At 43.2% G+C, this 24,416-nt stretch overlaps 1 protein-coding gene across 3 annotated transcripts in view; it reads left to right on the forward strand.

The window, feature by feature from the left end:
• The window catches only part of Gli3 (GLI family zinc finger 3), a 259,955-nt gene that overhangs the window by 73,459 nt on the left and 162,080 nt on the right, over positions 1-24,416 (forward strand). For 2 of the 3 annotated variants that reach the window (XM_026788360.1, XM_005365443.3), the window contains exon 3: positions 4,066-4,308. In XM_026788360.1, the coding sequence (XP_026644161.1) occupies positions 4,066-4,308 (243 nt within the window). Of the gene's footprint in view, positions 1-312; positions 375-4,065; positions 4,309-24,416 lie in introns of those variants that run through there. The other variant, XM_026788361.1, reaches the window with a different exon arrangement.

Genomic DNA, 24,416 nt, shown 5'->3' on the forward strand with positions numbered 1-24,416 from the left:
TGGGGACCATTTGTAAAACCGTTTATTTAGCATAAACTGAAATAATAAACCCTCCTTCTCTGGGGCTGATTGTGATAGGGTGACATTAGTTTGATTTAATGATTACCCGCCTGACCCTTCTGCTGGAGAGGGAGGCTTGAATAGGGAGAGTTCACTTCCAAGCACTTGCAAAGAATACTAATGAGCTTGTTAAATTTAGCATGGCTCCAACCACTTTTAATTCCTCTAATGGGAGCCTCACTGCCTGCAAGAGCAAGAGGGAGAAGCAAGAAAGGCCAAGAGATGCTGAGAATGTTCCTAGAGGGTCGGCTCAGTTAGAGAAGCTCACCAAAAAGTTTAGAGAAAGTTGCTAGCCAGAACCCAGGGACTGAGTTGTAAGTATCATGTGTTTGTTTTATCCCCCATCCCCCCCCCCCACACACACACACCGTGGCTTTTATAGCTTGGGGGCAGGAGAGGAGTAATGGCATTAAAATGGGTTTTCAACAACAGAGCAAAATGAGTGTTAATGGAGAAAAGAGCAAGCAGGTGTTCTTTGGGCTCCTCAGCAGCCAATTTTGTCATGAATGGAGGTGTCCTGCCTACAGATGCCTAGTGGAGCTTTGTTTTTGCATAGAAAGACTTGCGTGAAACATGTCTTACATTCCCAGGTGAAAAAGACCTTGTCTCCTGTGTTCCAGGAGTTTGTGATGTATCTGAGTCCTCTTTCACAGAGCTGGGGTGCTTTCTCCAGACCTTCATGATAGTTGCTCTACATAGTGTTTGCAGCGAGGTCGTTTTTGCTCTTTCTCAGTTTCTGTCCTTAAGTTCTGACTCCATGTTGGTTGCTTTTGGAGGCGTTTGTGAAATCTGGGGCGGTTTCTAATACAGTGTCCTTTGGGCAGCTCTGTCTTTGGGCGTGGAATCATGCAGATTCGTCTGCCTGAGCACAGATGACAGGAAGAAGGAGGTACAAAGTGGGATTGTCATGGCAGTGTTTGAAATAAGTTTTTTTTTTTTTTTTTCCCCTGAAAGTTTTGAGAGAATCACATGTTTCTCTTTGACCCCCATGCTTGGAGCTTTTCAGCAGGGAAGCTCAAACAGTTGCTTGTGCTTGGCTGTTAAAGTCCATTGGCAGATGCTCTTGGAGCCGTGGGCTGTTTGCTTACATTTTTACTGCTGGCTCCTGCTTGTTGCCATGGTGGACAGCATGTTTCTGTCAATAATTTGGCCTAGTGTAGCTTGTCTGTACTGACTCTCAAACTTTATTGAACAGCTCGCCTCGGCTGAATGAGATGAGACAGCTTTCGTCTTTTGGCATGCAGAAGTGGTTGCTAAATTTATAAGAGCAGGCGGGAATATTGCTTGGGAGTTGTGCTCTCCTTGTGTGCATCATACTCTCAAGTCTCTTAGCTGTTTGTGTTTGGGAGCGTGTGTATTGTCAAGTTTTCATCTGAATGCTCATCAACAGCCACTCAACACGGGAGGTAAATTCATGAAGTTTGTGTCTCCTGGCATGGGGGTGGAGCCAGTGGCTTGTTGAGTAAAAAGGTCACAGCACCAACTGTGTCATAAAAGTTAAGGTTCCATGATGAAAGTTGCTATATTAAAAACATTCTTGCCTGCATTTAGCTTTATGAAGAGAATGCCTTCATTTTTTTTTCCTGTATTAACTATTTGAGCTTGTATAACCTCTTCACACATGTTGGGATACTTCTTATTAGCAAAGTCACTATGCTAAGAGGCAGCCCATTTTTTATTGCCTTCCTTCTTTCTCCCTGGGGGCTGAAGGGGCCTGACAGTGGGGGGGAGCTGATCAGCCATGCTGACTGTCCAGTTGTTGGTGAGGTTGTCTTTGCCTGCTCATTGTAGATGCACACGTCGCCACAGAGCCAGAGTTCACTGTAGGGATGCAGTTTTAACAGGAAAAAGTTCATTTCTTTTGGGAAGAGTAAGCTGAGGAACCCCTATTTTAAACCTGAACCCCCATTTTAAACCTGGGACAGATCGTAAGAATTTGCCTACTTACTTTTTTTTTCCCAGGGAATGCTAATTATGTGTCATAGTACCTCTGTGGAAGGGTGTTTTTTTTTTGTTTCTTTCTTTCTTTTTTCCCTTATTTTACAGAATGTGCCCCTCACTGCTCCAAGTTAACTTTACTTGAAATTTTAAACACAGTTGTTTTTTTTTTTTTTTTTTACAGAGAACAAATGAGTGGAAACTATGACTTGGTCTATTTGAAGGTTGTAGGAATTTTTACAAAACTGTTATTTTCAGTGTTTTTGATGCCCATCAGCCTTTGCATAACCCCAAAATCTTTTCTGTAGCCTGAAATCTCACTGCTAATGAATCTCCAGGGAAGACCAATGCCTGTGTGTATTAACAGGGAGAAGAAAAACGAAGGCTCTTACTTGCTTGTTTTTGCTAGTTTGTCTTGAAATTGCCAGCAGCATGATTTGAATTACTTTTGCAAAGATCAATGTGAAAATCTGAGATTATTTTATTTATTTATTTATTTATTTTTGTGGGCTTTAGTTGTTATTTGATAGATTAAACCTGTGTTTTACCCTTTAATTCTGAGGTTTCAGGTGAGGATCTGCACAAAACAATACTAAAATAATATTTCACAGTTGCTTTGTGGTGCTCAGCAGATTCACTGTAAGGACTCCAGCATACCTCATCATGTTTTGCAAAGCATTTGGGGTAAAATAATTCAATGTTTGTTTTCAAGCTTTCCACACATATAGGCAGGAACACTAAAGTTGGTGTTGGCATCTCAGTTTGTAGTAATATTTAGTATGCACAGCTCTGCTTTCCTCCAAAGAGAACAAAGAGCCACACTCCCGTGTTAGAAATTAGGAGTGTTCCTGGACTGGGGACACTAAGGCAGTTGCACCTACTTGTGATTTCTTTGAAAAGAAGTCTGCATATTTAGATTTGTTCAGTCTGTCTGAGATGTTCAGTAATGTAATTGTTTATACCTAGAGTTTCAATTGTTTTTTATTAGGGATAAAGACTATGCAAGTTTTTGAGTTAGTTGTTTAAGCAGTACCCATACAGCTGTGTCTTGGCGAGCTTTTTCTGCTAGAACAGCATGTTTGATTGAGGTATGAAGCTTACTGGGTGTGATTCTAACAGGCAGATGAATCCAGCTGCTGTGGGTTCAGATAGCGAGATGGTTGAAGTTTATGCACGAGGTCTAGCAAAGGTCATCCAGTCACAGAGAATGGTGGTGGAGAGATGGAAAGTTCTAGTAGGCCAGCGGGAGCTCAAGTATTCCGGATCTGGAGATAAACTGTGTGTGGGATTTCATCCTTCTGATTTGGGTGTTGGAGTCACATCAGACCATGACTGGAAGCATCGTGTTTGGACTTTTCCTCCTTAGCTACACAGCCATGTTGTACCAGGACCTTCTGTCTCTCTGAGTTTTCCTCTTGGCTCCCAGCTTTGACCTGTGGACAGACTCATGGAGACTGTCTTAAGCTCTGTTCTTTTCCTGATTGACACCTTTGCCCCTGTCTCTAGGGGGCTTTCAGTTTCCTTTCTGACCTTGTTAAATCTCTTGGTGGGTTACAAATCTGCGTTGGAATAGATGAAACCCTCGATGTTTCATGGATGCCTTTCCAATGGCTCACCTTCTGGGAAACGAAGGCCCAGCCTTTCTTGAGCCACCTAGAGCTCCACTGGGTAGCTGGACCTCTCAGTATCCCGAAGGTCTTGTTTGCTTAGGCAGGCAGAGCGAAGCTGGACATCCATGACAAGAGGTTGGCAAAACTTTGTCTCTCTTGTGAGCCTGCAGGGTATCGTTGTGTTTGGAGGAGATTCTCCATTGCATTGACTTCCTCAAGCTACTTTGCACCTCAGGCTTCCTTTCCGCTTTATTGATCCTTGTGTAACATGGGCCATCATTCATAGACAACTTTGCTCTGCAAATACCCTACCACAGGTGTGTCGTTCACAAAGTAGCCGTGAAGGACAAAGAGGCTTCTTTCCAACAGAGAGGCAGGGAGAACTATATTGATGACTTTTTTTTTTATTGCTCCTTAAAGTAGATTCTAAAGTCTTTCATTTTCCTTCTCTCTATAGAGGATGAAAGTCCTGGACAGATCTATCACCGAGAGAGAAGAAACGCAATCACGATGCAGCCTCAGAATGTGCAGGGGCTCAGCAAAATCAGTGAGGAGCCCTCAACGTCTAGTGACGAGAGGGCCTCATTGATCAAGAAGGAGATCCATGGATCCCTACCACATCTGGCAGAGCCCTCACTCCCTTATCGCGGGACTGTGTTTGCCATGGACCCCCGGAATGGTTACATGGAGCCTCACTACCGTAAGTGCTTCTGGACAATTAGCACTTGTTCTGGAGAGACCTGGGTGGGGGTCTGTGTGTGGTGGGTGTGGTGTGTATGCCTGCATGCATGTGCTGTATGACTTACTGACCCTTCCATTTATAAAAATGTTTAATTTTACCTTTTTCCTACTTCTGTTTCTTATCCATTCTTCTCAGAGGGACATTTCCTTATAGTCTAAGTACTTTTATGTTTTTCAGTGTGTGGGGGTTCAGGAAGATGGTTTTGTCAGGAATCCATATAGAGATTTGCTAGGGTTTGAACCAGATATACTCTGTCTTTGCAGGGTTAATGGGATCCTATTAAAGCAGCTGTATTAAAAGCCTTTGAAGGCAGTTCTTTCTCATGTTTCATGTTTTTGCTATTCCTATGCTTAATGATTTGTTAAAACAAACTAATTTTAACAATTCAGTGCTAAATTTGTTACTATGGAAGTCTGCAGTGAGCCCTACTCTCTTTACAAGCCTGCCCGAGACACCAGAAGTTACCTTTCTAGTCCTAACAGAATCAAAGAAATTGAACAGGACTCTGATCATAAGTATAGGCTAGTTCTTTGCAAAGGCAGACTGTATGGTAAATACATACGGGCTGAGTTTCCTTCAGGCCTGTTTCTGGTTTAGGAATATAATTTGGCTCCAGAGTAATGAAAGTCATGTTTAGGTGGCAAAGCTGGAAGCTCCTGATTACAGATTTATCGCCTTGCCAGGATATAGTTGCCATTTAACCTTCCTGGCTCCAATTCCAGATGATCCATTGAGCTCCAGAGAGGGAGACTGGTTTGTGTTTCCCCTTTCCCACATCATTCAGAAATTTTAGTGTTTAAGGCAAAAGGTCATTAGCCAGATGACTGATTAGTGAGGACAGCTGATTAGAGCATGTTATTTTGCTCAAGAAAGTGCCCAGGATAAAAGCTAATTTCATTCCTTCATTAGTTAGCTGGAAGCAAAGGGGAACGCTCACTCATCAGATCAAAGGGTCTTGCAGCAACCTTAAGTCCCATCAACCGCTTTCCCCACCAGAGTATATTGTTGGAAGAAATGGGGGAAGCAATACTTTTTAAGTGGAAAGGGCTTTTTAAAAAAAATTTTTTTTAGAAGCATGAAAAAATGGTTGTTTGGATTTGCCCCCCACCCCACCCCCACCCCTACCCCTTTAGCTTTTAAAAAAGTTAAGTGCTTTCTCTTAAAAAAAAAAAAAGCTTATTGGTCCCATTCCTGAAAAGGTGTCTGTAGATGGAGAAGTAAGGACGGAAGTGTTTGGATAGCTATATTTCCTTCCTCCCTTAGGGCTTACTTCGTTTTGTTTTTTCCCCTGACTTTTAGAAATGAAGATAAAAAAATAATGTTGATCGGATTTTTTTCCTCTGATCACATTTTAAAGTGTCTTTCATCGTGTTTTTATTTGTGGTCTCTTGAATATGATTCATGCAGACACCACTGGGGATTCCTATATTCTCCCCACCTGTGTTTATAGCTCCTCATAGTGAGCAGTACACGCACATTCTTTTAAAGATCAAGCGTTGATACCCGCCTACAAGCTCCTCTCAGTGTTTTGTCTTTTTGTGTGAACACAAGCTTTTCCCATCACAGTGATGTTTTGTTTTGTTTTGTTTTTTTTCCAGATGCCCACTAATTAGTGAGGTGTTTAATTAGTCCAGACAGCGGATGAACCCTTCTTTCTGTTGGTTGATGGTAGAGGAACCGTTAACTTTCTGTCCAGTTTGCAGCTTGTTCTTTGTTTTAACAGTTTCCCATTGAGTTGTCTCGCCATCATTTGAGGGGCTGGCTTTCTTTTCAGTAGGGACTCCTGTACGGGCTCAGTGGTCTGTGTGACCCAGTTCCTTGCTCACCAAAGTAGCATTAGCTAACACCGCCTGGAGAGCTCACAGTAGGATTTGTATTCATTTATTGTTTTGCTAGTGTGAGGATATAGTACCTATAAGTTGACTTTTCTTGTGATTTCCTGCTCTGTTACATAAAAAAATGTTGAAGTAATGCTCTTGGCTCTGATTACATCCACCGTCTATAGCCACATGGCAAAGGAATTCTGAGGTCCTCACCAACTGTTTTCCTGACTTGGGAACATTACATAGTTATGTGCCGGAAGTCTTGGAAACTGCAGATTTGGGTTCAGATGCTAGTGGTTCACTTATTAGCCCTGTGACCTTGAGTCAGTGTGTTGGCTGCCAAGAGTGATTTCCTTTTTCTCAGAGATGTGTGATGTTATGACTGACTGTGTCTTGGGGTTCTTCTGCAATTGTGCCAGTAAAATGGAGTCTTTCCTAAACTCCAGCACATGCTAAGTGCCTCAGAATTGTGAGGCCATGCTGCTCCGCTTCTTCCTTCTACTTCCCCCTCTGCTTCTTCTCATCCTCCATCACCACCACAATGTGGTTGGCTCACTCTCCACACCATGCCATTTCTGTGAGGCTGCAGTGTATTTTGTTTGTCGTTTTGTTTTTGTGACTGCTTAGAAAATGAGTGGGCTGTAACCAGGAAGAAAGACAAGAGTAGCAAGAGCTATGCCCCGTGCCTTCCCCTCAGACTGCCTTTCTCATGGAACCCCAGTTGGCTTTGGCTTTTGTCTGTTTCATAAGCAAAGACATTATGAAGCTTTTTTACTTTAAGAAGTCCTAAAATTTTAAATTTATGTCAGAAAATATTTTACATAATGAGTAAAAACATAGAAAAAGGTGCAGTATTATTAGTTGATATGAAATAATTCAAGACCCTAAACTAAGCTTGCTTTAGATAGGATATGACTTTACTTTCCTAGAACCTTGTTTGGGTATTTAATCTTCTATTTACATCTCAAGTGGTTTTTTAGGTGTTTATGATCAAATCTGCATACCTGACATGGATTTAATTACCCAGGCAAAGCTAATGACTAATGTGAGCTAAAGGTAATAAATGTCCTGAGAATTTAAAAAATGTGTTTGAAAGGGGCATTAAATTTTATTTCGTTTCTGTTTCTTGTGGGCAAAGCCTGTCTCCCTCCTGCAGTACTCTCCAAAGCCAAGTTCATTGTAGACCTTTGCTACACTGTGCAGAAGCATCTCTAGGGCCCATTCCTCCCTTCTGCCTTTGCCAGCTCTGTGAGACAGCTGCATACTAAAGACTCCACCAGTCCAATGTGGCTGGCTATGAACACTCAGTAATTCCTTCAATTATCCATGGTTGGAAAATGTAGACTTTTCAAATGCCTAATTTGTGCTTCTATATATACTAACTTTGTATTTCTAAAGTGTGGGTAGGTTTCCTGTAAGACCAGAAAAGGGAAGAAAAAAACAAACAAAACATCTTTTTCCCTTCAGAAGGACATATGTAAAATTTTTATTGCATAAGATTTTATTATACTTGGGTAGGCAATGATGCATCTTCACAAATTGTAGTTTAGCAGAATTCAAAGTATTTTAGATTTTGTGGGTTTGACTTTAAAAACTCGAAAAGGAAAGAAAAAAGAAAGCCAAGGGATAGCGGGCACTTCAAACGTTTTCAACATGTGTTTGGAATAAAATCCACACAGTGGGATGGGGTGGGGTGTTCTCCCATGAAGGGTAGCAGTGGATGGGCTGTATATCAGGGTAAGAAAGAAAGCATGCAAGCTGCATGTCTCACACATGATGTGGTGCTGACAGCCTCTTGGCCACAGCATCACTCACGTGTTATAATTTGGGATGCCACAAGGGGAGGTAGATTTGGGGACCCTATCTGCTTATCCTGGAGTCAGGCTAAGAGATTCCATCTCTTGCCCAAAGATTGATCAGCAACATTTTTCTCCTCCTGCCCCATCTGTAGGCAGATATTTCAAACCACCATCACCCAGTGCTTTCATTTATTGTTTTATAAACTTGGGAAGGCAGGTGACATAATAGTTCAAGCATGCTCTGTACCCTGACTGACACTTAACTTTTATTCTTTTCCCTTTTACAGGAAACATGTGTTTCACTGTCTTCCTTCTCACCGAGAAGAGTGTAGCTTTGTAGCCGTCCCTGTAGGGTTCTGTGTGTGAAGTTTGTTGGACTCATTGAGCATGTCACAGAAGGTTCTCAGTTTTGTTAAAGGGGGCAGAAAGATTTCTTCTTTCTTTAAAAGTTCAAGTCTCCTTCATAGTTTTATAGTTGTGCGCTGACTGCCCTCTTCCCTGCCCTGCTCCCAAGCAGTAATTCTTCATGGAAAATATGATGCATTCTTGCATGCAAATACTTTGATTGAAAACACACCACTGGTATTCTCCCTTCTGTTCCCCAGCTCAAATGACAGAACTATTAGTCGCTAATTAGCAAAACCTGAGGAATTAGCTTAAAGAAAAGAAATGGAATTTTTAATTGGCTTGCATTTATTTTCTGTGGAAAGCTATTGTGCTGATCCCACTTGTAGGCTTGTGGCTTTAAAAAAAAGGCACAAGCAAGTGTTTTTTCTTACCTGTCTGTCTCTGTGTTAACTGACTTTCCACATGCCTTAGAAACGTATCTTCTGACTGAAGGGGAAGAGGATGTGTATTTTACATATTTAATAGGTGCACCTGCTCACAGTCCTTCTACTTTGCAATTGTCATCTTGAGACTGTGGAGACAAAAATGCCCACAAGGCACAAATGAACAGTTTGGTGTTGACCGAACTGCAAAGGTAATGACAGTTCCCTTAGCACACAGTTTCAGCTTTATCCAGATTGTCTCTTCCTCCTTGGAGAACTGCTGATGAACCAATCGGGAGGTTTCATTTCCCTTCTGAATGTTAGATTATTTAAGCAGAGCGAGCGATGCTGGGTCATTCTCTGGGGGCTGTGCTGACAATCTTGCTTCCTAACTGTTAGTCTCGAGGTGCGGGGAGGGGAGGGGGTGGCTGTCAGAAAGTCTCTACACTCTTGCATAACTTATTTGTGAGCTTAAGACACTTGTCTTTTCTCAAAAGTTCAGTGTTAGGATGTGCTTCCGTACAGCAACCCAGAGGACAAACAGTGAACCATTGCTGTAGACTTTTACAGCATCATCCCACAGATTTCATAGCTTTCTTGCAAGGTGACTAAAGCATTACAGGAGTGGGGATCGTGCTAGCATTCTGGGTTTGACCTTTTTGTAATGAAGGTTGAGATATGGGGAGTGCAAGTGGGAACCAGGTGACTTGAGAAAAGTACTGTACCGTTCGGAGAAAAGTACTGTACCGTTCGGAGAAAAGTACTGTACAGTTTGGAGAAAAGTACTTTACCGTTCGGAGAAAAGTACTGTACAGTTCGGAGAAAAGTTATTTGGTTCTTTATGTGAACTTTGAAAACATTTACTAGCAGACCACACAGATGGAAAAAAAAAAAAAAAGAAAGAGAAGAAGACCTTGTTTCTTGAGAAAATAATTTAGCCAGTGACAAGATGGCCAACTCCTCCTGTACCTCCACTCACATCTCCTTCCATCACCTCCTTTGGACCTTCACTCTCCTGCTTCCTGCCTTCTTCTGTTCATGTGATTGCTTCTCCTAGGCCAGTTAGATAAGACTCCTTTACCATCTTCCAAGATGGCCTTCCCATCCTAGACACTGAAGAGACATGCAAGTTCCATGTTTAAACACATTATTATTACTTCCTTTGGTTGTCACTGCCCCATAACATAGCCAGATCTCTTTTGGAACAGTGTGATTAGCTCAAAGTATGCACTTGGCTTTTCTGTCCCCCGCCCCCCACTTCCCCGATTTCCCTGAAAGATGTGGGAGGAGGCCCCCATTCTTCCATAACTAGGGGCCTATTAGGTTGCTTGACCTTGGTCCTGTTCAACGGAGGTTACTCTTTTGGAATTGGGAGAGATGTAGTTGCTTCTGTTGTCATCTTAGGGTTAGTCATTATGTCCCACACAGCCCCCTCTGTGTAAAGGAGGTATACAGTTGCTAGGCTTCACATGAGAGATGAATTGTAGCCCTTTGGAATGAACTGACAGGTCAGTCACGGCAGGGATATGAAAGCTTTTTTTTAATACTGTGGGACTAGCACAGTAGAGCTGCCTGTCATAGTTGACGTGACACTCGTGTTAGCTGGGACTGCTGGGTATTTTTCCTGAAGCTGAGGGAAGCATAGTGCTTGCTTGCCCTTTTCTTCAGTAACCTCAGTAATTCACGATTTTGGTAATAATGTCCCCAGTGATCCTTGTCCAGCCGGTGTGAAGCTCATGCTAATGAGACCTCACATCACAGCTCCGCTCAGGAGCAAGGATAAAGTTCTCTAAAAATGTCACATGATTTTTACTCCCTTCTTAATTTGGCACCCACCCAAATGGCACTGTCTTGGGGTTCTTTCCCTCCATGCCCACCTCCCGCCCTCCTGTTTTGCTTTCTTCTGTCTTAGACTGAAGTGTGGAAACAGGGACTCCTGCCTTTTGCTAGCCAGCTTCTAACAGCTCCCTCTTCCCTCTTCTAATGGAGGCAACATTATCCTTGGCCCTCCTCCTTTTTCTTGTATAATTAAAGAATGTTACCTTTGATGTCTCTTGAAAGCCGTGTCTCCTATCCTGCTTTAGCTTTCTTGATCTTGCATCTATAAATTTGTGCTGTGTCCTCACACTTCTCCATGAAAAGACTTGATTTCCTCTTTTTGTGCCTTTTCACGGTTTGAATTAATACACAGTAACTGATTTCGGTCAGTTCCAGTGCTCTGATCCAGTCTCGATTGTTGTAGTGTTCTTCCAAAAGGATCGTACGTTCTCAGTTATTTAACCTTTTATATTCGGGCCTCTGCCTTGGTTTCCAGTAAATAAATAAGTTGTGCTCACTTTTCTGGAGTCGTCCCTTCTTCCATGGGCCCAGATTTTCCACCAGCCTCTATTTCAGATTAATTTCTTCATCTTAGAACAAAGAAAAGGAAAAACATCCTATTGATTGATTCGATTACCCAGCCTTTTGATTTTGTCAGTCATTTGTTAACTGAGCATGTACTTAGGAAATAGCCCAAGTGATACCAAACACTGAGCCAAATGAGCAGTCCCCTGCCTCTGTGCATCCTCAGCTGTGGGTTATGGAGACCAGTAGACAGAGTCACTGCATAGGAATTGTGAGGAAAGACAGTGTGGTGTTCTCTAGGAATATATGAAAGAGAAAATCTTCATAAGATTTTTGAAGGAGGTAACAGTCAAGAAATTCTAAGGCGAAGACAGACAGAAAGACAAATCTAGGTCAAGAGTCGTTCTTACTGGCCAAGAGGCCAAAAAAAGCCTGATGCCTGGGGAGGTAGAGAAGCCTTTTTGGACAGAGGGTGGGTTCACAGTGAGAGAGACAGAGGAACTGTCTGACAAGTCAGTGTCCTCAGGATCTGTCTGTTCTGTATCCAATCCAGGATGCTCCCAGAGACTTGGTACATGTCTCTTGAGAATTGACAAGCCTCTGGGTAACTATTGCAGATGAAGAGGTTCTCTGCTTCAGACTTAAATTTACCTCCATTTGTGGAATTGCCTCGTCCTCAACTCCACCCTAGGCATGCCTTCCCGGACTTCCCTGTCTGGCTGTTCACTGCTTTGGTTGGACAGCATTTTCTATTTTCATATGAAGACAACATAATGGCATTTTTTCTTGTTGTCCAGCTGTTGTTCTTTTCTGTACTAGGTGACCCTAATAATCACAGTATCTTGAACCCAAATTACAAATCCCCAAATGTGAAAAACCACGTGGCTGCTTCCTTAAAGAATCAAGTATTCTGTATGAAGACTTTTTTTTTTTAACCTTCAAAATCTTATTTTTCCGATGAGAAAATGCAAACCATTGAATTCATTTCATCGGGAAGCTCTTGAATCCCCACATGTCAGTCAAGCCAGAAAAACTGTGTGAAGACCTTTGTTCAGCTGGAGATGGCGCCAGCAATAACAGGGAGATGAAGCCTGGCAATCCAGTAGCCAAAATGTCAGGGAAAAGAAGAACAAAGGCTCACAGTAGTGGAATAAGCCTTCAGTCCCCCTGGCCTGAAATAATCTGAAGGGAGATGCCGGAACCCTGGAGGAGGAGACACTGGCCTCCCTGTGGGGGTCTCGGACCTAATCAGCACACATTGTCCTGGTCAATGGGAGCCCACTCTAGGGAGCGGGTGTTTACCTTGTCCACTGGGGGGACCCAAATCTACATGCTGATTGTGCTCTGACTTGAGCGTGGAATCAAAGGAGGAGCCTGTTTCCTGGGTAATATAACGAGGAGCAGAGAAGTGTACATAGAGGTGCTGAGAAACAAACAGCCCTCTTCTTTTGACTTGCCTTCTTGGGCTAAGCCTGCTCTCAAATTGGGCAGGATCTCAAAGCTCCTCTCCTTGTTCCTATTTTCCCCTTTGTAAGGAATGCTTCCACCCCTGCCCCACCCCCGCCCCATCCTTCAGTTCTCAGGGCCTGGAAGAGAGTTGCATAATATGGTGGTTTTCCTGTGGCCTTATTCCCTACCAGAAGGACTGTGATCCCGCCCAGCTCTACCACTCCCTCTGAAATCCCTTCGGCCACAAAGGCTTCCTTCCAGGCCCTCCTGTGGATCCGAACTCCTCTTGGTCTCTAGGCATTAGCACCTGGGTACATTTCCTAGGACCCAGGCCATCTAGTTCATTATATTGATACGACCTATGTAAGCATACATAGGTCCCATCTCTTCCTAGACTACTCTTCTAAGCTCTTTGCCACAGGGTTTTGTAATGCCATCCCCTCCAGGAGCCTTCTGGACTCTGGCTTGACCATTTCAACTCTGCATGCAGCTTACTTTTATAATACACCTCCCCCCGACACAAAGCGCAGTTTTATATTGCCCCTTTGGTTATGGATATTTTGAGTGTATTATATATCTATTACATTGCTGTAAAACTTATGAGCTAGAGGCATAGTCAGTGAACAATTGGAGGCACCTGGGTACATTTCTAGGACCCAGACCATCTAGTTCATTATTTTGATACGACCTATGTAAGCATACAGTGCCTGACATTTTCCCTCATTTCAAAAACTCTTTTTTTGAGAGAGAGTCTGCTGTGACTGAGACAATGTTCCAAATGGTTATTGTTTGCCAAATCGTGTCCTTACTCTCAAAGCTGGTGAGAGGAGACACAGACCAAATACCTAGCCAGAGCCTTCAAGAAGGAATAACAAATGGTGTCCCGAGGATTATGCCTGTGGAGAGCAGCTGCTGCTGCTGCTGCTGCTGCTGCTGCTGCTGCTGCTGCTGCTGCTGCTGCGGGTCAGAGGGCGCACACCTTGCTCAGTAACCAGAAGCCACAAAGTTGAGGAGCGAAGGGGCAAGTGTCCTGGCCATGGAGTGGGGTGGTCTGGGGGCACTGGCAGAGGAGGTTCAGTGTGACTTGATGTTTGTTTTACAACTGTTACTCTGGCAGGAGAGGTAGCCCATAGAAGAACACTTAGCAGGCTGCTGTAGCCACCCACCTAAGAAAGCCTCCTGCTTAGGAACCGTGGCCACAGACATGGCCTCTCTCTGTGAAACATTTTATATCACAGCCTCTGCCCTTGAACTTCTAAATTCATGCAGTTTCATGAGATGTTGTCAAGACTTCCCCTTAGATAGATTAGGATATCAAAGCCCAAGTGGGCTGAAGAAGTGGCCTGTTTTTATGAGGCTGAGCAGCAAGAGCTAAACTGAGGTTTGAGCACAGTTTTCCTTACAGCCTGAGGTTCTTCGCACATGCTTCATAACGGACAGAACTGCAAATGATGACACAAAGGGCCAGGTCTGATGGGTCAGGCTCTGCCACTGAGGGAGTCTCAGGGGAGTGCTGTCTTGAGCCCCAGCGCTGGCAATGCTATGTGTAAGACTTGGGAAGCAAGTGTTTGGAAGTAGGGGGCATTCCCACTTGTGGCTCTGTGTGTTACTTAGTCCTATTCCAGTGCCTAGGTGGCGAGTTCTGGTCAGTTCTCACCCTGACCCAAAGATTTTAATGTAGTTTTCATGTGTTTATCTGTGAGTTCGTGCGTGCGAATGCAGTGCCCATGGGAGCCAGGGAGATGATCGGGTTCCCTCGAATTGGAGTGGCAGGCTGTGGTACTAGACACTAAACTCAGGTCCTCCTCAGGAAGAGTATGGGTTCTTTACAGTGGAGCCATCTCTCTATCCCCATTCTCATCATTTTTACCTTTGTCCTCAGCTGGGTCTAATGTGGGTGATCATGAGAAATTCCTAGGTAATTAATACTTTCTCAAAGAACGTGAAGTGACATATAACTTAACTATAGGAAGGCTCTCGGGTCCTCTCTACTCCCATTTAAGGAGGCCTTTGTGTGGAATCACTGTTCTGAAGGCCTCACTACACAGATCTTTTGGTTTGTATAGAAACACATTTTACCTTGAAGAAACTGCGGGTCACCTAGATCTTATTCCCATCTGAACATGAGCTCCAGGCCTGGGGTTTGTGGGGAGGGAGGGAGCTCCTGGGTGCATGGCTTCTCTTCTTCTCCTGGTTCTCTTGATGGCACAGTAGTACTTGGGACACAAGCCCTCTCTGCGGATCAACAATCCTGACTTACTATTTGTACTCCCGTTTCTACAGAGCAGTGACTTTATGCACTAGGAACTTCGCTGTATTCACAGATGGCACAAAATCTGTTGCTCCCTCTACCTTTTCTGTACCCAGAGTCACCAGGAACACAGAGGTCATTGTGGGATGTCCCGTCCGCCCTTCTCCTTGGCTTTGCATGGGACAGCAACCTCTCCTCACATCCACAGGGGAGGAGGTGTCAGGAGCATGTACCAACATTAGCCTAAATACTTGAGATTTTGGAGGGGTGCAAAGTGGGGCCCACCTCAATGTCCCATGGTCCCACTAAGATGGACGGTTCGTCGTCTCTGGGCTTTGGCAACGCAGATGCGCTGAGAGGTTCTTAAACATGATTGCGGGACCAGAGGGACGATTTGTAAGAAAAAACTAAAAAGACAATATGGATGGCAAAGCTAGTGTAGGCTGAAGTCAGACATGGCAACTCTCAGCCAGTCATAGACGAAACGGATATTAAGGAGGGACAAGACTGACATCAAGACACCGAGTGGGAAGTCTGTGGAGCCTACCGAGGAAGCCTCTGGAACCTTGTGCTTACCAGGAACTTAGGGCTGATGTTTGCATTGAAGGCATCCAGAAGGCATTAGTCCCCACCTGTCTCCAGCTGCATTCCAGGAGACTTACCTGAGCTAGATCTGGATCTATATAATCCAGATACGTGTCATAACAATGCTGCTTCTGTGTCTGGAAAGTAAGACAAGTGAACGTCGAGACTTTTCAGAGTGACTGCGATCCCCAGAGAAACCTTTAACTAGAGAAGTCTAAAAATTATGGAAAATGATGACAAGCCTTTTAGAGAAGGCAGAGGGGTGGCTTAGTTTTCTTCCAGCCCCCTCTCCCTGTTAATTGATCTCTACACATAGTAAAAGAAAAGTATGGCCCGAGCCCTTGATTTTCTGTTTGGGGGAGAGAAAGTTCGAAACGACACATGAAAACAATTAAGTCACATATCGACAAGTTTGAGCTGGTGAGATGAAAGGCAGGGCCCAGGTCTAGGGAGGGTGACTTCTGATTCCAAGGGGTTTTTACAATAGAGCTTTGGCTCCATGGCAAAATTAAATCCAGTATGAAATTTCCCCTAATTAACATTTCCCTTCTTCCCTCCAAATATCAAATTTATGGACTCTAAGAAATTCGCGTCACAGACATGCCAGTGCCCGCTCTCTTTCTGCTTGATCTGTTCCAGCTGTTATTAACTTTCGTGTCTGACTATCATTAATTTACGAGGAGTTCTGAATGCAATCTGAAATGTTCCGCTGAATACTAGACATTTGAGGAGAGATTTCACTTGAGTTCATCTTGATCCTTGCTGATATTTTGGCATGCAGGTTTTTGCTCCATAGTAACCCCATTCAAGGCCTTCTATGATGGCACGAACCTTTATCACTGCTGATTCTTTCTGCTCCTTACGTTATTAGTCAAACCTGTACATCCTTTGGATGCCTGGATGGCACATAGAACCTGCCCCTAAAGTTCAGTAAGGACAGAAATGGTTGATTTTTCTGGGGTTTTTCTCTTCCGGCCTTCCGATTGCCTGGAGTGCAATTTCGTTTCTTGGTTTTGTTTTCTCACCACAGTTGTTGGAATTGTGTTTTTGTCTTTACCTTTGCATGGCTCACAGTAAGAACAGATGGTTGGGCACAGGCTATTCAGGTTTGTTCCTCAATTCTGGACTTCCCTTGTTTGCTTGGGTGCTTGATTGCTGTTTCCTGCGGGAAGCTGTGTGCCTTTTAGCCTGGAAGCATAGTGATCGGACCGATGGGCTTTGGAGATGCCCAGTCAAGGTGTAGGTAAGTGGTCCCCCTTTGACATTGCCTACCCCTCTTAGCCAGCTAGTATTTTTTTTTGTCACCCTGACCCAACTAGAGCAATGGTTCTCAACCTTTGTAATGCTGTGACTCTTTAATACAGTTCCTTGTGTTGTGGTGACCCCCAACTATAAAGTTATTTCATTGTTACTTCATAACTGTAATGTTGCTGCTGTTATGAATTGTACTGTACATATCTGATGTGGGACCAAAAGGGGTTCAAGACCCACAGGTTGAGAACCATTGAGCTAGCGTCATCTCAACTAAGAAAACCTCTCCATAAAATTGAGCTGTAGGCAAGCCCGTAGGACATTTTCTTAATTAATGATCAGTGTGGGCGGGTCCAGCTCATTGTTTGCTGTGCCAACCCTGGACTGAGCCCTGGTGCCTCAAGAAAGTGATCTGGAGAAGCTTGGGGGGTGGGGGTCAAGCCTGTAAGCAGCATTCCTCCATGGCCTCTGCATCAGTTTCTGCCTCTAGGTTCCTGCCTTGTGTTGCTGACCCGACTTCCCTCAGTGATCGACAGTTACGTGAAAGTGTAAGATAAAGAAATAAATCCCTTCCTCCTTAAGTTGGTTTTGGTCATGACATTTTAACCCAGTAATCGTAACCTAACTAAGACTGCTTTCCAGAGGAAGACAGTTTTGGGGCACACCTCATACCTCCTTTTTGGAATTCTCCTCCAGGAGGAGGTTCTATTTTGTCTTTCTTCTAATCTCTCTCTTCGGGTAACAGTGCAGCCTCGCTCTTTTGATGCCACATTCTTGCTAGTAACCTGCAGGTTTTCCCAAGAGGCCATTGCATAATGAACCGCCAGGTGTGCACGACTCTAAGGCATAAATCCTTCTTTTGTTTGTGTTCAGCATTAAGATCCCAGGTCCAAGCTCCCTCACACAGAGCTGGGTGATAAAGTGGCCATTACTGGCCCTCGTCCTCAGGAGTTGCCCTGAGGAGTGAATATGTGGCCTCAGAGCCCAAGCCAGCCCTGCTCTTCCTGACCCTAGAGTGGAGGTGGCTTGAAGGCTGTGGATGAGGCCACATGCAGATGGAGAAGCACCGTGCTTGCATGGTCCCACTGAATTCTGGAAGTTAATGAACTTGGCAGCAGAGGTGGTGATGGCTGGCTCCTGGGTACATCGTGTCCTCACTTGTGAGCTAGTTGTATTGAGAACCAAAGGAATATCTTTACTTATCCCGGAGCTCCTAGCTTTGTGTGTATGCCAGCCCTCATTGCCAGAGAGCCAAGCAGGGAGGCAGAAACAGCCCAAGGATTCAGGCCTTTTTTCTTCATTGCCTTGAAACAGAAGGGATGTGTTTTGTGTCCTATTTATGTTTTTAAGTAAATTTTAACTCATTTATTGGTTTGTGTGTCAAAGGACAACTTGCTGGAGCCTGCTCCTTCTACTGTTGCTTCCTTAGGGTTGGGCTCAGTTCTTTAAATTTGGCTGAGGGAACCTGTTCCATTTTGCTGACCCCACTGCTTGTGTTTTTTAAAAAATTGATTATTTAAACCTTTCCACAAAAGTATTTCTTTTAGGACTCAATACTGGAGGAAACCTTAAGTGTGTTGAAGTATCCAGGGAGGTTTTTGTATTGGGGTAGTGTAAGCAGAGACTGCTTATTCATTTCTAGACTGCTCAGACACAAATAATCACACAGAAACTATATTAATTACAACACTGCTTGGCTAATAGTTTAGGCATATTCCTGGATAACTCCTATATCTTAAATTAACCTTTTTCTATTAATCTGTATTGCCATGAGGCTATGGCCTACTGGGTAAGATTCTGGTGTCATTCTCCTTCAGTAGCTACATGGCTTCTCCCTGACTCCACCTACTCTTTCTCTGTTCGGATTTTCTGCCTGGCTTTATTCTGCCCTACAACAGGCTGAAATAGCTTTAATCATTAACCAATAAAGCAGCACATATACAGAAAGACATCTCACATTAGGGTATGTCAGTGCTAGTAACAGTGGAGACAGTGGTGTGACACAGACTTATCAGGGTGGCGTGTGAGGGTTGCTAACCTCTTCCCAATCTTGACCTGGTTTTCTGGATCCCAGCCTCCTAGGTTGTCTCTGTGCCCTGATGTAGGAGCTAGCAGAGCAATGATAGCTGGTTTTCTGGGAGTCCTTGGGGTAGAAAGAAATTTGGAGGCTGTGGCCTCTAATCCACTTAGGGAGCTGTAAGGAGAATTTACTGTGATTTTGCCCCCAGGTCCTCTTCCAGAAAAGGAGGTCTGTGTTGGGTGAAAGAGAAGCTTTCTCCTTGTTTGTTTATTTGTGAATTATCTTTATTTGTCCCTGTGAAAATCCTGGGCTCTCTTTACAGAGTGATTTTTTTTAAAGCATGTCCCATTTATTTAATGGATTTATCTTTATTTAATTTAAAATTTATTTTGTCTTCATTTACTAGTCTTGTCACTTGATGGATTATTCTAGGATGACGGTGCAGTCTTTTCTCTCTTGGTTTCATTCCTCCCGAATCTCAATAATGTTTCTCACTTTGTACTCTCTGTTCTTTCTTCTCGGGGTGCTCAGTTGAATGCTGGCAGATAGGCCTGGATTACTTCTCTATGTCTCTTCAGTCACATTCTCTTTTTCAGTTTCTTTTTTCATTCTGTGTTGTGAGACACTTATGTGACTTCATCAAGTGTTTATAATAATTTTTAATTTTTTTGCAGCCATATTTCTAGCTTTAAGTCATTTTAATCTTTGTACCCATGGTCTTATTTTTAAAGATCATTGATCAGTCCTTTTATCATGCCTTCTTCTCTAAATACCTGGTTCTTAAGTTTGCATGTAGTATTTTGTCAAAATTCTGAAAGATTCCTTGAGATATGATTTTGGTTGTTTGTTATTTAGGCCCTTCTGTTCGTATGCTTATCTCTGGGTCTTTGCTGTCATTTATGTAGGAATCGTGCATGAGAATGGTCACCTTGTTCTCTTCTACTCAGACAACAGGGAAGCTTGTCTTCCTAGAGCAAGCTTTCTAACTACCTGGTCCACTGGCAGGGTTTTCTTTAAGATCACAGGGTAGGAACTGACTTTGGAGGCCTGTAAGAGCTCATATGGCTTGGGTGCCAACTGAAGGTCCCTCTGACACATCGGAACCGATGCTAGAAGTTCGAGATAGGAAAGCTCTTGCAGTGAGCACATTTCAGTTATCCATACAGAACCTTTGCCTTCTCGGAAGAGCCCTTCCAGTGTTTAAAGAAGTGTTCAGCAAAGTTCCAGCTACTTCCATGCTGTTCAGGAAGACAGACCACATGACTGACGCAGACACCGCTGGAAAGTCCGCCCCTGCCAAGGCTTTTGCTTTCACTGCTGCCTTCTTTTGCCCCATATGGAGTGTTCTGTGCAAATGCTTCTCTGCAAGCATTCTCATTTATAATTTTAGCCTTGCCTCCTTTGAATCTTGTAGAAATAAGACTAAGTTCCTCATCTTGATTTTATTTCATTGAATGTGTTAAAAGTATAGGCGTGGCTTCGAATTCTGATTCTGTCAGCACAGTGTGGTCATGACCGCTTTATTTATGAGCTATTCCCAGCCTCTGTTTACTCCTCTGTACATAAACAGCTTACAGCTGCTGAGTGTTGACTCGAAGGTTCTCAGAAGTGTCTGTTGGAAAGTGAGTGCTCATAATTCTTACTCCCCACTATTATTTTTATCATCACTATAGTTCCCACCTTTGTGCTTCTATTCTAGCATATCTTTCAGAGGGATATGAATTGTCTAGACCGCCCTTTGGGCTAAAGAATGGTGGAAAAATATGATGCATTTCTGTTGTGCTGTGAAAGTTTAGAAGCGCAACCTTCCTAATGCTGTGACCCTTTCATATAGTTCTTCACGTTGTGGTGACCCCCAACCATAAAATTATTTTGTTGCTACTATGTAACTGTAGTTTTGTTACTATTATGAATCATAATTTAAGTATCTGATATGCATATGTGACCCCTGTTTGACCTGCATAGGAGTCATGACCCACAGAGGTTAAGAACCACTGGCTTAGAGTCAAGAAATTTTGGATCGAAGTCCAGCTCGACTACCTTCTGGCAGAATGACTTAGCCAAGCTCTTAAATCTTGGGTTCTGGCTTGTGTCACTATGATAAAATAACTGATGCCTGGTATTTAACAAAGAGGTTCATTTAGTTTACTGTTGTGGAGGTTTCAGCACAAGATGTTATTACGCAGGCATTGGGCATTGCAATGAGCTGGAGAGATAGCAGCTGATCTGCCTGCGTGGAGTAGGAGCCAGCATATGGGGTGACTTTGCTTTTTAACAGTTACCCCCCATTTGTTGTAAAGATGCATTCATTGTATAAAGGGATAGGCTTTGTGATGTGTGATGACATTTCTGCTCAGGAATATTATGTACTTGAAGGTATTCGTCCCCATTACTCTCTCCCAGCTCCCTCTGCATTTCACTGTTTCCCTTCCTCTTTCCACATAGCTCCCAACTACTTTTATGTCACACACATACATACGTATCATATATTGTGTTGTATACAACGTATGTTCTCCATATGACAAAAAACATGTAATACATGTTCTAGCCTGACTTATTTTACTTAATACATTGGTCTTCAGTTCCATCTATTTTCTTACAGGTGAAATGATTTCATTGTTCCTTATACTTGAATAAAAATCCATTTGTATCTGAGTTTTCTTTATCTGTTTGGCCGTTCATGCAAATCAACTAGGCTGATTCCATATCTTGTGTTTTTATGAGTGGTTCCACAGTAGGCCCATATTTGCTATTATTTTTCTTCTAGTTTGACTTAGACTTTTTGGGGTGCATCCCCAGGAGTGGTTCAGCTAGCAGATACACATTCAGTTTTTCACATAGCCTCCATGCTGAGGCCAGTAGTACCTGGACTATTTTTATTCCACTATCATTTATAAAGATTCCCTTTTCCTCCCACAGTTTGCCAGCAGAAGTTGTTGCTTGTTTTTTTTTTTTTTTAGTGTTATCCATGCTGATTGAGGTGAGCTAGAATTCCAGTGTGCTTTTTATTAAATGTATATTTTATCTTTAAAATCTTTAAAATTTTATCTTTAAGCATGTGTATTCTCTCTCTCTCTCTCTCTCTCTCTCTCTCTCTCTCTCTCTCTCTCTCTCTCTCTCTCTGTGTGTGTGTTCACGCGCGTGCACATGAGTGCAGACTCTCATGGAGGACAGAGCGGGTGTCAGATCCCATGGGGCTAGAGTTACAGGTGGATGCTGTAAACAGAACTCTGGTACTGTGGAAAAGCTGCAAGTGTTCTCAACCTCTGAGCCATTCCAGTCTCTCAATGTAGTTTTGATTTGCATTTTCCAGATGGCCAAGGATATTAAACAACTTTTCATGTCTTTATTATCCATTATTACTATTTCATCTTTTGAGAACTATCTGTTCTTTTCATCACTCCATTTATTGATTAGATAACTTGTGGGGTTTGTAGAACTTTTTTATGTATCTTTTCCCTGCCAAATCATAGCTGAGAGATTTTCTCTAACCATCCTGTAAAACAGCGGTTCTCAACCTTCCTAAATGCTGCAGCCCTTTAATACAGTTGTCCATGTCGTGGTGACACCCAGCCATAAAATTATTTCACTACTACTTCATAGCTATAATCTTGCTACTGTTATGAATTGCAATATGAAGAGGCTTAGGACCCACAGGTTGAGAACCGCTGCTGTAGCCTCTCTTCACTCATTCTCTTTGCTGCACTGAAGCCTTAATGTTTCGTGCAAATCCTATTTGTCAGTTTTGCTGGACTTCTTTCAACAAAGCCCTTACTTCTGCTTACACAGCCGAGTATTTCCCTTATGTTTTCCTTTAATAGTTTCAAACCTTGCATTAACGTTTTTGATTCATTTTTAATTGTGTGTGTGTGTGTGTGTGTGTGTGTGTGTGTGTGTGTGTGCGTGCAAGGAGAGAGGGAAGGAGCAGGGGGGCAGAGACAGAGAGAGATGCTTTTAGAATTTTACATGTGGATATCCAGTTTTCACAGCACAGTTTTTTTTTTGTTTTTGTTTTTTTTTTTTTTTTTTTTTTTTTTTTTTTGGTTTTTCGAAACAGGGTTTCTCTGTGGCTTTGGAGCCTGCCCTGGAACTCGCCTTGTAAAGCAGACTGGCCTCAAACTCATAGAGATCCACCTCTCTCTGGCTCCCAAGTGCTGGGATTAAAGGTGTGTGTAACCACTGCCTGGCCAGCACACTCTTAAAGAGACTCTCTCTCTCTTTCTCAAATCTTTTGGCACCTTGTCAAAAACCATGTGCCTTTGGCAGCATCATTTGATTTGAGGCTCTGGATCTTCTGTCCCACCGAGCTGCTCACCATTTTTGTATAAGTGCTGTGCTCCATGCTGTTTTTGTTACCATGGCTCTGTAGTATAATTTGGAATGAGATTCTATGATTCTGTTACTGTTCCTTTTGTTCAGGATTGCTGGTCAATGATCTTTTATGATTCCAAATGAATTTCAAGATCATCTGCTCTTGTGAGACATAAGTCATTCCTAGAGTGCAGCATTAACCCTTCCAGGGGCAGTTTGTGACTCTGGCCACTTTCACAAGACTCTCGGCGGCTCCCCATCTCAGCACCAGCACAGGGATTTTGGTTGTGGGGCAACACTGAGCACATAAACTCTTTCTCCTCTGGGCTCTCATGTTGCTGTTCTTCCATGGAGGATGACAGTGACACCTGATGGGGCTGTCTTGGGAGCCCAGGCAGGCCCTTCAAACATGTAGGCTCTCTTTTGGTGCTGTGGCATCCTTTCTTGTATTTTCTCTTGCCTTTACCTTTTGGAATGTTTGATGGTTAATATTGATTGTTAACCAGATAGGATCTAGAATGACCTAGGAGACACGCCCGTGGGCACGACCATGAGGCATTATCTAGACTGAGTTAATTGAAGTGGGAAGATCTCTTAACTGTGGAAAACATCACTCCTGGGGTCCTGATGTGGACAGCATCACTCCTGGGGTCTTGATGTGGACAGCATCACTCCTGCGGTCCTGGGCTGGATACAGGAGGAAGTGAGCTAAACATGAACATTCATCTCTTTCTCTGCTTCCTGCCATGTGGCCAGTGCTCTCGATTCTACCGGTGTGCCTTCTGCACCAGGATGGACAAGATCCCCTTGAACTGTATGTAGAGTAAGCCCTTTCTCCTTTAAGTGGCTGCTTCTCGGGTATTTTGTCATAGAAACAAGAAAAATACAGAATATATAAATGCAGTCTCTTTTTGGTATTTACAAATTTGAAAAGAGTGAAAATAAAGAAATTTAATTTTTAATACCCAGTCTGGATTAAAAACTCAGCATGGTAATTGTATTGTGTCTGCAGAATAATATATAAAGATTAAATAACACAAGTTCCCAGCCAAAAACAACTTTAAAAATCTTCCTCCATATTCCTCAAATGATGATGCATTCATCTCCTGGAAAAGTGTCTCCAAGTTTATTTTCTGATCCAAGGTATATTTAAGGAAAATGAAACATTGTTGCCACCCAATAGAAATATATAGTGGTTCATGGGCCAGCTAGATAGCTTAAAAGGCACTTGCTATGCCAGATTATGGATGGATGACCTGAGTTCCATCCCTGGAACCCACAGCGAAGGCAGAGAACTGAGTCCTGAAAGTCGTCCTTTGACTTCTACTAGAGTATCATGGCATGAGTTTGTTCCTGGACACACCACGACCTCTGCTGAGTCCTCTTTCGTCATTAGTGTCCACTGTGTTACTTACACACACACACACACACACACACACACACACACACACACACACACACACA

This window comes from Microtus ochrogaster, unplaced genomic scaffold (genome assembly GCF_000317375.1).
Source record: "Microtus ochrogaster isolate Prairie Vole_2 unplaced genomic scaffold, MicOch1.0 UNK2, whole genome shotgun sequence".
Taxonomy (NCBI): Eukaryota; Metazoa; Chordata; class Mammalia; order Rodentia; family Cricetidae; genus Microtus; species Microtus ochrogaster.